The sequence below is a fragment of the Struthio camelus genome, chromosome 1 (assembly GCF_040807025.1).
Source record: "Struthio camelus isolate bStrCam1 chromosome 1, bStrCam1.hap1, whole genome shotgun sequence".
Classification (NCBI taxonomy): domain Eukaryota; kingdom Metazoa; phylum Chordata; class Aves; order Struthioniformes; family Struthionidae; genus Struthio; species Struthio camelus.
This window is the reverse complement of record NC_090942.1, coordinates 58282236-58295312: the sequence shown is the minus strand read 5'-3', so window position 1 is coordinate 58295312 and position 13077 is coordinate 58282236. Positions and strand designations below refer to the sequence as shown.

Sequence of the window (13077 nt, the reverse complement as noted above, 5' to 3'; positions counted from 1 at the left end):
CTTTTATTTCCGAAATAAATCAAATCACATAGATGTGTGAGCTGGGAACCAGTTTCTAAATATGGCACTCCTTCCCCCTTCCCAGTAATGTTAAAAACCTGAGAATCTTCACAATATTCCAGCACTTGGTGCGTGTGTCAAAGTTGAATATGGTCTTCCCTGTACCTCCTTCTTCTCATACTTCTTTTCTGAAGGAGCTATCTGCTGTATCTTGGCTTGGAGAGTACATTACAGACAATGAGCATTGCCTGTGGAACGATGACCTATGATGAGTGGGAGTCCCTAGACAGCAAGGGAAGTGTAAAAGATGTTTGTGGGGCACGTGATTTAAATAAGTAAGATCAAACTTAGAAAATGAGAAAACTGTTAGTGGATCTTAAGGGATACTTTCTTAATGGTGAAGGAAAAGCCTCTTTTTCATGTCATTTGACAGACAAATTGATTAAAAAAAAAAAAAAATCCGGTCAGGAACAAGAGAAAAAATGAAGAGGCCAGCAATTAAAGCCTTGGCTTCTGTGACATGTCCGATTGCTGGTTGTTCATCTTTGTGAACATCATTTTTACCTTACGTTGTAGCAGGCAGTGCCTATTAGTCTTCTCTGGACTGCTGCTGACCTTGAAATCTGGGGAAAGGAGAGAGAATGAAAAATACAGTTCATCAGTTTCTGAATCCAGGACTTGGAACCAGTTTTATGCAGAGACAGCACCCTTCACAACACTCATTTTGCTTGGGCATTCAATGCTACTACCATCTTGATTTTGGATGCTTTATTCATAATCTATATTTTCAAGGTTCTCTTTTTTTCCCTTGTTAATCAGGGAAGATCCTGCCTTATCCCTTTTAAATGCAACACCACCATCCAGCTATTTATGTGGTAACGGCTGAATTACCAAGACCACCTCCTACCTGGTCCTAGTGGGTCTCAGTGAGTAGAACGAGCTACTTATATTTGATCCCTTGCTACCCCAGAGAACAACGGAGCATTCCAATAAGAAAAAAAAAAAAATTACAATAAGTGCAGTAGCTGCTACAGCACCTGGCCTTTGCAGGTCTCACAGAAACAGAAACCTTCTGCATATCCTTGAATAGCTTTTACCCCAGTCTAGTAAGCACGCATCTGCATGGCTGAAAAGCCTGAAAAGCCAACTCATTTGCATATGCTTGCAGCAGACACCCAGGACTGGAAATGACTTTTGGAAACACACAGTCCATTTTCATGTTACTGTAGACACCACATCATGTAACCCTCATCATATTTCTGATTTTGCCTTTCATGAAAGGCAGTCCACAGACACACCTTCCTAACACAAAATATCAACATGGAATAAGATCTGCAGATCAAAGCATCCAGGGAAGAAAAACAGCCATCTGGTTTGGATACTAAACTCCTATTTAGCTCAGCAGGAACTAGAGAGAACTGGTTTCATCAGTGTTCTTACTACGCCTGTGCTTCCCTTTTGGTGACTGTAGACTGTTCATCTTGAATCTCTCTGGTTCCAACTGGGAATAGTCCCAGTTAGCGTAGCTTCTTGGGACTGGTAGCGTGCCTGAGTGGAGAAAAAGAAGAAACAGCAAATGAACGAGAAAAAAAAAATAATACTTAGCGTTTTTCTTACATCTTCAGAGTGTGCTATTCACACTAAGCTCACATTATCCCATGTGATGCTGCATCACTTGCGTGTACAGACAAAACACAGTTGCTGTTCCTCTAAGACATCAGATAAAATAAGGTTAGAAGAGGACTTAGAGTGCAGGCCCCGTTTGCTCCATTTATAAATATCAGAGTATCTCAGGCCAAAGGCCTGTCCTGTCTCCAGTGGTTGCCAGCTGTGGAGGGTTACAGCAGAGCACAAGAAACAGGCTAATACAGAGTGATCCCTCCCCTAGTATAGCCTCCCTGAATCTAGTAATTAGGAATCTATAGACTAGAAGTTTAATATTTCATAATTTCCTGAAGACTAGATCTTAAGTCACTCACAAAAACAGAAACAGAAGGACTGTGAAGGCAAGAAAGAGATAACGAGAAGAATGAAATCAAAGATGTGGAAGCAAGCAGAAGGAGCCAGGTAGTAGAGAGCTTAACAGAAGCTGTCCCTGCTGTGCAGACTGAACCTTCAGTCTCCCCGTCATCAGGAAAGGCTTCATGGCAAACGGTCAGGAAGAGATGGATTCTGCCCAGAGAACGTGAGCAGCAGAACTGCCCATATGTTTGCTTAACCTCTTTAAGGCGAGCAGTGTGGTGAGGACAGTGACAGGATGATTCGGAAACCTCTTCAGAGGCTTGGAAACTGTCTATACAGCATATCTCACCCTCTTTTTCTGCTTCTCAGAGCAGAGGACACATTAGGGGATACAATACATTGTTTTACACATTAGTGTATGTAAGAAATAGCCAAGTAAATAAATGTAAACATCTGAAAAGTATGTGTGTGAATTCAGGGCAGAAGGGGAGTTTGAAAGACAAGGGATAACTCAGTGTTGAGGCTACAGCTAGCACGAGCTGCGTTTTTGGACAGGGACAAAAACCGCTCTCACCTGCTATCCATTCTGAAATTACATTGCAAAGCTGCGTCTTGAACTCATCAGTATTGAAACGTGATCTTGGGAAACCAGAGCAGAAGCAGATGTACAAGGCTTGACTCAGCAATGAAGGGAAAACCTAGGAGTTAAGCAAAGAAAAACCACAACTCCTTATACTTTTCAGTTAAGAAACCTTTTCTTAGAACAAACACACTTCTTTTGAATGACAAGGTCTACGTTTCAGGCAAAGGAATGACTGCTGCTTGGAATAGTTAGCTCGAGTATCAATACGCTTATCAATACCCCAGTTCCCTAGTTCAGAGAAAACTTTTATCTTATTACCTAAGTAATCTGAAAGTGTACATAATCTTTATTTTTGATTAAGGAATATCCAAAGTTTCAACTGATGCAGTTCCTGTAATTAAAAAAGTGCAATATTTTGAAAATAAAAAAAAGAATGAAAACATTTCCTCTTCCCCCTTTCTTTACAGAAGGTCATATTAGCCGAAAGAGAAGAATCAGACTTTTAGCATAGATATTTGGAACTTTTAGGAGACAGTAACTGCCTGCTAAGAGGCAAAGAATTTGAAGAAAAAAAAAAAAAAAACAGAAGAACCAGGGAATATGTAAGTAACTAACTAAAAGAGTGAAGGCAGGGGTGAATTAGGTAAGGCATAGTCCTTGGATGAAAGAGAGAACAGAAGCCAGTAACTAGAAATGAAAACGGTGTTTTTCCACCACGTTATTTTATTGAAAGCTTTATTATTCAAAAGACAGAGGCATGAACTTTCCTGGCTATCACTGGGTGATTCAAACTGCAGGGGTACCACCCACGATGTTCCAATATCCACAAAAGTTACAGTCTAACTGAGAGTTGGATATTAGGATTCCTGGAAAAATCAATTAATAGATGCCTGCACAGCACTCTGAAAATCTCTACTTATAGGATAAGTATTAGTTTCAGATTACGCCTGTGGTGATGGATTTCTCCATCTCATTTCACTCTTTGAAATGCAAGTCTTTTTGTTTTCTCTGACTATCTATACGCACTTCAATGAGGGCCTCCTGGTGGTGGAATCTGTGACAGTCAAGCAGGAGGAAAGCATAATTCTTGGCAATATGATCAAACAGCTGTTCTTCTATCTCTTGGTTTGGCTGTCATGAAAAGGAGAAAAAAATTGAGAAAAAGAGGTGTTTCTTTTCTCAATAAATTATAGGTAAGAAAGTATCTAGGGTACTATCAGAAGGGCCTTAACTGACTCCAGAGCACTGAGGAGACAGATAGTACCTCATGTTGAAGAAATTCATTGGGGGTGGAAGTAATTTCACTATGACAAAAAAAAATCATTTTTTAGTTTTTAAACTTGGTTTCATTTAGCCCATCAGTGAATGTAGCAAATTTTAAGCAGCAGCAATTAAAATAAATATTCTCTTTGACATCAGGGTAAGCCTAGAGTGAGTCTACTGAATTTGTTGGCCAGTGGCATTTCACTGTTGTTATTGTTATGCCTGTGAACAAAATACTCTTTGTAATGTATATGGAAAAAAAGCCAGGTGAAATACACTGTAGACGTAAAAGCAGCTCTGAGACTATCTAAGCTATAGATTCTGGAACGCTTGTGGACTGAAAAAGCCTAAGGAGCTGCAAGCCACCAAGAGCAGCTTCAATCTGTTCCAAAATATCCACAATGCCATGTGCTACAGCCCTATCTTTGGTCCTGCCATACTCTTATCCTTCCATACTCTTATCCTTCCACCAAGAGTTTGCAAAGGTGTCTTCATAAAAAGATATGCAGCTTCCTTGCATGGTTACTGCAACACACTAGTTCCTCATTATGTTTTAAGGACCTTTTGCAGATCCTAAGTGATATCGCTAGTTATTGTACTGGAGGAGACTGCACTGGCTATCCGCTTCCCCGCAAAGTGATGGGCACAGAAGGATGAACAATGTTACACCATAATGCTTTTAACATTGCTTAAAATCACGTGTCAAACTATCCCCTGGCAGGAAAACAATGCAATACACTGAGAAGCAATGCTAGAAATAGCAATGATCATGTTGTCTTGGTATCTACCTGATATAAATGGAGAAACAGCCACCAAAAGCTATCCACCAGAATAGCTTGGGAGACTGGCGCAATGAGGAAATTCCGCAGCATTTCTCTAGGAAAGAGAGTCTGGCAAGAAATGAAATTTAGTAACATCATGCAAAGGAGGAAAGATTCCTGAAGCAAATCACTCTGAGAAGCAGAAACTGAGCCTCTTTCTCTCGCTCTCAAACTTCTGGAGAAGCTTTCTGAACAGTCGTTCACAAGCCCTACCAACTGTAGGGCTTTTACCAACTGTGAAAGCATTCACATACATATTAGCATTTGTGTGTGCAGCAATCAGGCATATACAAGTATGCATTCATGTCACATGCCAAAGCAGTGGGGACAGGCTGCCTGGCTTTTTCCAAGTCATAAATTTACCTTTCCGCTTGATGACTTTCCCTGGGCACGCACTGTTTTCTCCACAACATCTGTAAGCTCTATCCCATTTGGTAGTGGTGTCAGTTTATGCTTATTGTATCCTGGATATTGGTACATTTCCACTGTGCCCTCTTCTGAAGTACTCTGGCATTTTTGGGAGTGGCATGGTAAGGGAAAGAAAGAAATGACACAAAAAGGAAAACACGACAATTTCCAACAAGTCCCAATAATACATAATCTTTCTTCTGTGTCCTGCAACAAGACTCTTGATGAGACTTGTGAAATAAGTGACAGTAAAACTTAACATAAAATGCCCTTTCTAAGAGCATAAAGTACTATTAATCTCCGGAATGCATATGGAAGGAAACAGATGCATTAGTCATCTATCACATCTTATCAGATTGCTAACGAGCAGATCGCTTGGCAGTCAATGAGCTGATACAGGTTAGCAGTTCTTGCATCTTATAAACCCATCTCCAAAAACAAAGCTTAGGCCTCAGTTGTCTCCAACATGTCTCCCAGTATTCAAGAAAACTGGACTCAGAATTTTTCCAAGAGATGCATCATGTACATAAAGAGGGGGAAGGATTCTGTCTCCTCTTAAAGACAAGTTTACCACTTGTGAAGTGAACCTGACCTGAGGCGGCATGTCATCATCTGACTCTTGTGGAGGGCGGCCATACTTCTGCATGAAGCCACATATCTCCCTTCTGCCTTTATCTGCAGAGAGAAAGAAGACTGAAGATACTGAAGACACAGCAGAACACATTAGAGAGCAAATTCAGATCAATCACAAATAAGGCATAGTCCCCATTCTGCTATGTCACGTGCCTATTTTGACATATAGCAGGGAGCAATTAAGAAAAAGTGGGCGGAACACAGAACTCCCCAGTCTCTTATTATTAAAAGATAAACAAACAAACAAGGACATAGGAAAGATCTTTGCTAAAGTGACCTAACCTGGTATTTCAGCGCACAACTTGTATACAGTACTTGATTATTTATGACAGTTGTATAAGCCACTAGGTTTTGATATCTCACGGTATAGTAACCAGTTTTTCCCCTCAAAGCTTCTCCAGGCAGAATTAAATAGCAAAATTAATACAACATCAAGATTATATGATAAATAATAACTATGCTTATACTACTCAGGAGAACTATGCTTCCAGCAACATATGGAACAAAGATGGTCTCATGGTTGACACGCAAAGTGACGAAGCTGTGCCTCTGGCTTTGTCACAAATTCACTGTGAGACCCTGAATAAATGACACAGGTTAGTTTTACAATACTGTAATGTACTACTACAGTACTTATCCTGCTTACTGCAAGGAGAACTCAAGCGCACAACTATGCAGAACACAGAGATGCTGCTGGTTTATTCCAATTTGGAACTAGGCATCAGAAAATATAATACAGGAGTCCTCTAGGAAGGTGAACATTAATACCCGTATGTAACTGGCAGGGTATGTCCTGACCAGAGGTCCTTAATGCCTGTTCTTTTTCTCAGTAAGAAACCTTTGACATATTTATATAGAAAATATACGTGCCTTTGTCTTTGCATGTCTCAGGAAATTTCTTCTCTTGTCTGGAGCTCTTCTGCTCTGAATATCTCTTTGAAAACTCAAGGTGTTTCAATGCCTTTAACAACAGTAAAGAGAAAAAAAAAAGAAAATGAGCATTAAGAGCTCAGTTCCTCAGTCATGTATGGTCTTTGACCCTCAAAAACACTTAGGTTAGCTACAGTTTTTTCAGTTCAAAACCCTAAGTCTATATTATCCCAATTTTTCTTCCAGGGTTCTTGCCCTCATTTCATTTCTGGCCATCGATCGTTTTTATCTTCCTTATCCAATATATCCATATCTGTGTGTGCACATAAATGCTGATAAGAGCCACAACCGCACAAAACCTCTATTTAGAGCTGCAAGGTTTTTGCTCTAATTTTAAGATTTCTACTGTAACCCCTTCCCTTATAAAAATGATGTACTTCCAGTGCACAGATTTTAATACATGAGGTCAGAAGGGCATATATTCTAGTACATGGGGCCACTCTTTGTGCAGCACTCGTCCAGGAAGATTCATATTGTTTAACTAGACTATTAGAAGACACTCCAGCACTGGAGATTTTCCTTGTCTATAGTCACCGTATTGGCATTGTGGTATCTTTCAAATTCTTGTTCCAAGTAAACAATTTTCTGGTTCACTTCAGTCAGAGTGCCCACCAAGCACTCTGAGAACGAAAGACTGTTAAGGAACATCATTGTGGAATATTAATAAATGTACAAGCCAAATGAAAAGGTTGGTGACCCTCCCCTCACATTTTCTCCTCTCTTTCCTGGCACTTCTATTTATTCCCTCTCCCCCTTGTTGCTTTCGTTATTATTCCCCTTTCACACAGGTCATTATCCTGATATCTCATTAATCTAAATTTTTCGGGAAGCCCTCACAACACCCCCAACAGAAACTTTTTGAACAATGAAGCAAGTAATTTCCAATCACCAAATTCCTTGGAAACTGGGGAAATATTTTAAACTTCAAAAAATATTTTGCTTTTGCAACATGAAAAAAAGTGTTGGCGATACACGTGACATAACCCTGCCATCTGTTTGAAGTATTATCCAAACCAATTACCACAGCCAACTCCCACGAAACAAAAGAGAATAAAGCAATAAAGCAAAATTTGTGCCATCATCAGCTGAGAAGGGAAGTCATTGTAGCATGCATGGAAAGTCAGGACATTGGAGCTGTTTCAGAGGAGCGCTTACGAAACAAGTGCTTGTTGCTCTTCTATCCCCAACTTTTAACTTATCATTCACTAAACCTGTGGAGTCCAGTACCCCAGACACTTTGAACTTCTCTAGCTCCTCTCCTATGTTCCAAAATAAGGAGGGATGCTTTCCCGAGGGATCTTTCCTTCTTTATCCCTAAAAAGAACAAAAAACGCTTAAAGTGAGTATTTTAGGGGACACGTGAGGTATCAGCGGGCAGCAGGACACAACCCGAAAGAGCGAGCCTCGTTTCCACAACACCCAGCTACTCCTTGCTCTCCGCTCTCTGCTAATGACAGCGGGTGCCAGAGCTGAGGCGCTGGGGCCCAGCGCGGTACCGAGCTGGGACGACGCAGAGCCCCATCTCCCCGCACCGCAGAGGATACCCGACGGTATGTCCTCCAGGCCCTCCCGCACTGCCCCCTCAGGCTGCCACGGCGGCAGCCCCAGGAGATCGTGCCGCGAAGCTCCTGGGGAGCCGCCGCCGCCGCCGCCTGCCGTGGCCATCCTTCTCACGGGAGCCGCCTGTCAGCCGCGGCACTAGGGCTAGCCGCGCACCAGGCAGGCCCGGCGGCCGCCGCCGCCGCCGCCGCCACCTCGCCCGGCCCGACCCGGCGCCGGGGAGGAGCGGGCCCCGCCGTCGCTATGGCAACGCAACGGCCGCAAACGGCTCCCGGGACACGCGGCGGCCGAGCCCACGCGGGCGGTAAGAGCAGGGGCTGTCTGGGAGCGGGGCTCGGCCTCGTCAGGGAGCAGGCCGTTCGCTCCCCCCCCCCTTCCCCCCTCTCCTTAATTAAGGGAAATTTCAGTGGAACAGTCTGGTTTTTCCGCCCCCGCACTGGGGGCTGAGGCTACCAAGCTGGGGAGGGGGGTGTCCTCATCTGCTGCTCTTTCGCTGATCCCGTTTGTTTCACGAGTATGATGCCGGGAGGAAAAAGAGCTTGAGAGACTGTTCTTATGGCTGCCACTAGGTAGAGTAAATCTGACCCTGCTCGTCGCCCCCATCCCCTTTCCCCAATGCGAGACCGCCAGCGCGCTCCCCCCGAGGTGGTACGGCCCGTGTCCCCCCTCGTTCCCCCCCCCCGCGGGCGGACCGCGCCGAACCGTTCTGCGGGCGAGGGGGGGGATAGGGGAGGAATGCGCCTGCGCAGAGCCGGGGGGGGGGTCGAGGCGGGGTGGGGGGTGGGGAACGCGACGTCGGGTGCAGGTAAGAGGCGCGCGCGCGCCCAGCGGGGGGAGGAAGCGGGTAGGGCGCGTCGGCGTCGCTTCGGGTTTGAAGGGGGGTGGGGAGACGGTGTTCCCCCCTTCCCCCCAATCGTTCGCGGTCACGTGGCGCGGCAGGTGCGAGGGGAGCCGCGTGCCGGCGGGGCGGGGCGGGGCGCGGTGCTGTAACGGCCGGGTGGTGGCGGGCGTGAAGCGATGCCCCCCCGGCTGCCAGGGAGGGACCACGCAGGGCTTCGCCCAAGGTCGACCCGGCCTCAGCCGTTCCGTGTCCGCCTGGTGCCCGCTTTTAGGTGTAAGGCGCGAGGGCTATCAGCAAATTAAATGCTTGCGGACGTGCCTGGCTTTTTATAAAGTGCTCGTGGAAAATTCACGGGTGTTTTTTCACAAGAGGAAAAACCTCTTCCCGAGAGGAGCGGAGGATGAATCAATACCGTGTACCTGCAAGGATGGCTGAGATGTTAAAGGATTATGTCCTGTCTCTTGAGATCGAGTCTGTTAATTCCTTTTAAAAAGGGGGACTTAGGGACTTAAAAAAAATGGTGTCACCTCATTATTTCCAGAGGTATGTTGTTTTTTAAGAAGTAGTGACTAAAAACTTCTAATATCAGAATCGTGAAATCCTGACAATTCTAAAGGCGATTGCCCGGTTATATTTCTGTTGAAAGCCTAACACTTCTAATCCTTGCATTTTCTTTGTATTTGGAAACAGAATAAAGCAGTCAGAAAAATTCAGAAAGTAGAACACAATGCCTCTCTTTGGTAACACTTTTAGTCCAAAGAAAACGCCACCCAGAAAATCAGCTTCTCTCTCCAACTTGCACTTGGTAAGTTCTGGGGCCCATGTCCTGACCATTCAGAAACCAGGAATGGGTGGTTTGCGCCAAGAACGTTGCGTTATAATTCCTGCAAGACACCTTCCTCTTGGATGTTCCCACCTCTAGCTCTTTCCACCTCTGGTGGTACAGGTTCCATTTCTGATCGCTGGTGGCCAGACACCAAGATAAAAATGGAAGGATTCAGGGTGTTTCCAGCAGGTTGAGGGAGGCGATCCTTCCTCTCTGCTCAGCGTAGGTGAGGCTGCATCTGGAGCACTGTGTCCAGTTCTGGGCTTCCCAGTACAAGAGAGACATGGACTTAGCAAGAACAGGTGCAGCGAAAGATAACTTAGGGATTGGAGCATCAGTCATACAGGGAGAGTCTTAGAGTGCTGGAACTGTTCAGCCTGGAGAAGAGAAAGCTCTGGGGACCTCACTGATGTGTATAAATATCTGACCAGAGGGTGTAAGGAAGACAGAGCCGGACTCTTCTCAGTGGTGCGCAGTGACAGGATGAGAGGCAATGGGCACAAGTGGAAACACAGAAAATTATGTTGGAACATAAGAAAACTCTTGTATACTGTGAGGGTGGTTGAACACTGGAACAGGTTGACCAGAGAGATTTTGGAGCCCCATCCAACCCGACCAGATGCAGTCCTGGGCAGCCTGGCCCTGGTTGAATGGGAGGGTTGGACTATGTGATCTCCAGAGGTCTCTTCCAACCTCACCCCTTCTGTTATGTCTTTTCTAGCTTTCACTACTAATAGGAGTACAGAATGGACCATAAAGAATGAACACGTTCCACTTTCAATCCTTTTAGGTGGTATCTTCAGTTTAGCGATGGAAGTTTGTTTGCAGAACATGGAGTATGTGTTGGGGTGGGAGGAAATACAGAGGTGGTAGTGAGAGGAGAGGCTCCTCTACTGCAGCAGTACATGACTATAAGTAGGTAGTAAGTAATTCAGCTTCCACTGAATTGCCAGTCACTGTAACAGATTTTTGCATTCCTGTAAAAATCTGAGTTGGATCTTCTCCCTACAGCTGGATAGATCAACTCGTGAGATTGAGCTGGGCCTGGAGTATGGCACCCCCACCATGAACCTTGCTGGCCAGAGCCTGAAGTTTGAAAATGGCCAGTGGGTAGCAGGTAGAGTGAAGCTGTGCTTGTCTTGATCTGAAATAGTTATGGTTGGTTGATAATCCTAATTTTGGTCTCTCTATTTGCTGTAGAGTCAGGAAGCTTCACTGGGGATCGCAGGGAAATGCAACGCTTGCGCAAACGAAACCAGCAACTAGAAGAAGAGAACAACCTCCTTCGACTGAAAGTGGATATTCTGCTCGACATGGTGAGTCTCTGTTGAACTTTTGCCTGCCCGTGGCAATGGAAATGCCAGAGTGAAGAGTTCTGGGACCCCCAAAGGCAGCCATTCTCATTGCAGTGTGTGCACCCCAGTTTTTCTGCTTTATCCTACTGTGCAAGAAAACTTTAATGGCAAAGTGACTGTGAGAGTGAAGTGTGATCTCATCTGTTTCCTCTGCAAGAAGAGGGGAAAGTTCCTCTAGCAGAAGAGCTCGACTCCAGTGGAGCCTGGAGCGGGATTAGAAGGGCGCCCCTACAAGTGGCGTGTTTCCTCATTCCCTTTCTGCACCGCGTATAGCCACCTTCCTGGCATTAAGGCCTCTGCCCTGTAAAAACAAGTTACAGTTACCCTTTCTGGTCATAGATCCAGGGTGTTCCTTTTGACGTGACAAGCGGTCTTTAATCTGTATGTAAACCTTTGGGTGAAAGAATTCCCAAACCATATCTAAACTGAAATTCAGCCTTACACAGAGATCACAGCTTTCACACTTAGAATATGGAGACTTTTTCAGTGAAATAGAATCATTGCTCAGTTATTAAGTGGGTTAGCTTTTATGTCAATCTGATTGAATACTTATTTATTCCTTAGTCGTTGTCCTTCCTGTATCCTGTGTTTTTAAACTGTAAAGATGCCTTCGTGCTTTTCATGCTTTTCTGCACTAAGCAGAAAATCTGGCTGCTCTACAGGCTCTGTAGGCTATCTCAGTTAGGTTTGAAATCCCAGTTTCCCTCTCACTAAAATGGGAGCAAATGCTCACGGGGGCACTGATTTGTGACTGTAAACCTCAGTGACATCTCTGAAAAGATAGTGCTGTGAAATCCAAAGTGTCATTGAAAAAGCTTCTGAGACACAGATTGCTTGTAATGTTCTACTACAGTGAGATGAGGTGCTTCTGCAGAGGGAAAGCAATCTCTGTGATACCTCTAAGATCCTTTCACATCCTACTACAGGAAGGGCACGTATGAGGCGTGGGACAGATGACACCTTTGTTGATCTGACGTTAACCCCACAAATAGAAGGTGGAGATTGCGGGAGTAGCTTGTTGTTGTCCTTGTTCTCTGTGTGCTGCAGCTCTCTGAGACCACAGCTGAGTCCCACCTGATGGAGAAAGAGCTGGAGGAACTGAAGAATCACAGCCGGAGGAGGAAGTGAATGGCTGGAAGAAGAGCAGATGGCTAAAGGATGAGAGAGCAAGGAAGCTGACTTTGAATCTTCATTGCCTCTGCATGCAGGATTCATGGAGCTAGCTTGGACAACGTAGTTGTGTTGGTACTATATATATAGTTGTACTATATATAGTTGTGTTGACACTATATATATATTTTATATATATATATATATATATAGTTGGTACTATATGTAGAGAGAGATATATACTTTTTCCCACAGGACAATGAATAGCAGTAGATACTTAATTGTGTGGTACAGACTGGTGTTTCAGCACCACAGTAAATTACGCCACGACGCTATTAATGAACACTCATCTTCTTTCTCAGAGCGGTTTACTGTGTACCTTACTACCTTTCTTCAGCAATCTAATTGTAGGTACTGTGTTTTCTGAGAAGACCCTGACAAAATGCTCCCTCCTTTGTGACTGGTGGGACAGATTCGCTCTTAAGTGAATGGAGTTAGTGACTTGGTGTTGCAACTCCTGTGTAAAAGACCCCTGTGCTATTACCCTCAGTCCCAAAAGATCTAGACTGATCCCTCCCTCGCGTCTGTGTTTAAAAATAGGGGAAACTTTCTCCTCACCCCCAAAGGACGATCTTTCCCTCTTGATATTTTTGTGTGGTTTTGTACAAACTGTTGGTTTGGCTTCTTGCTTTTGGCGAGCAGGATTCTGAAATTGTTTGTTTTCAAGGGTATTTGATACTTTATATAAAAAGTTACATTAAAAAATGCAGGTGTTTGCTACGTTG

The 13077-nt window shown here is 44.4% G+C and overlaps 2 protein-coding genes across 7 annotated transcripts in view; one reads left to right on the top strand and one right to left on the bottom strand.

The window, feature by feature from the left end:
• Window positions 1–8372, bottom strand: part of FAM227A (family with sequence similarity 227 member A) — an 18809-nt gene extending 10437 nt beyond the window's left edge. For both annotated transcript variants that reach the window (XM_068941995.1, XM_068942004.1), the window contains exons 1-10: window positions 8145–8372; window positions 7135–7220; window positions 6541–6631; window positions 5630–5712; window positions 4993–5136; window positions 4597–4698; window positions 3572–3676; window positions 2537–2660; window positions 1441–1548; window positions 565–623 (exon numbers count right to left, since the gene is read on the bottom strand). In XM_068941995.1, coding sequence (XP_068798096.1) covers window positions 565–623; window positions 1441–1548; window positions 2537–2660; window positions 3572–3676; window positions 4597–4698; window positions 4993–5136; window positions 5630–5712; window positions 6541–6631; window positions 7135–7220; window positions 8145–8265 — 1023 coding nt within the window. In that variant the 5' untranslated portion in view covers window positions 8266–8372. The remainder of the gene's footprint in view (window positions 1–564; window positions 624–1440; window positions 1549–2536; window positions 2661–3571; window positions 3677–4596; window positions 4699–4992; window positions 5137–5629; window positions 5713–6540; window positions 6632–7134; window positions 7221–8144) is intronic.
• On the top strand, window positions 8128–13077 carry CBY1 (chibby 1, beta catenin antagonist). Of its 5 annotated transcripts, none has more exons than XM_068942024.1 (5): window positions 8128–8150; window positions 9692–9806; window positions 10839–10944; window positions 11028–11143; window positions 12230–13077. In XM_068942024.1, exons 2-5 carry the CDS (start codon window positions 9729–9731, stop codon window positions 12308–12310), a joined length of 381 nt encoding a protein of 126 aa, XP_068798125.1. In that variant the 5' UTR covers window positions 8128–8150; window positions 9692–9728; the 3' UTR covers window positions 12311–13077. The 5 variants fall into 5 exon arrangements, with proteins under 5 accessions (XP_068798125.1, XP_068798122.1, XP_068798118.1 ...); XM_068942021.1 differs by lacking the exon at window positions 8128–8150 and adding an exon at window positions 8444–8464; XM_068942017.1 differs by lacking the exon at window positions 8128–8150 and adding an exon at window positions 8579–8729.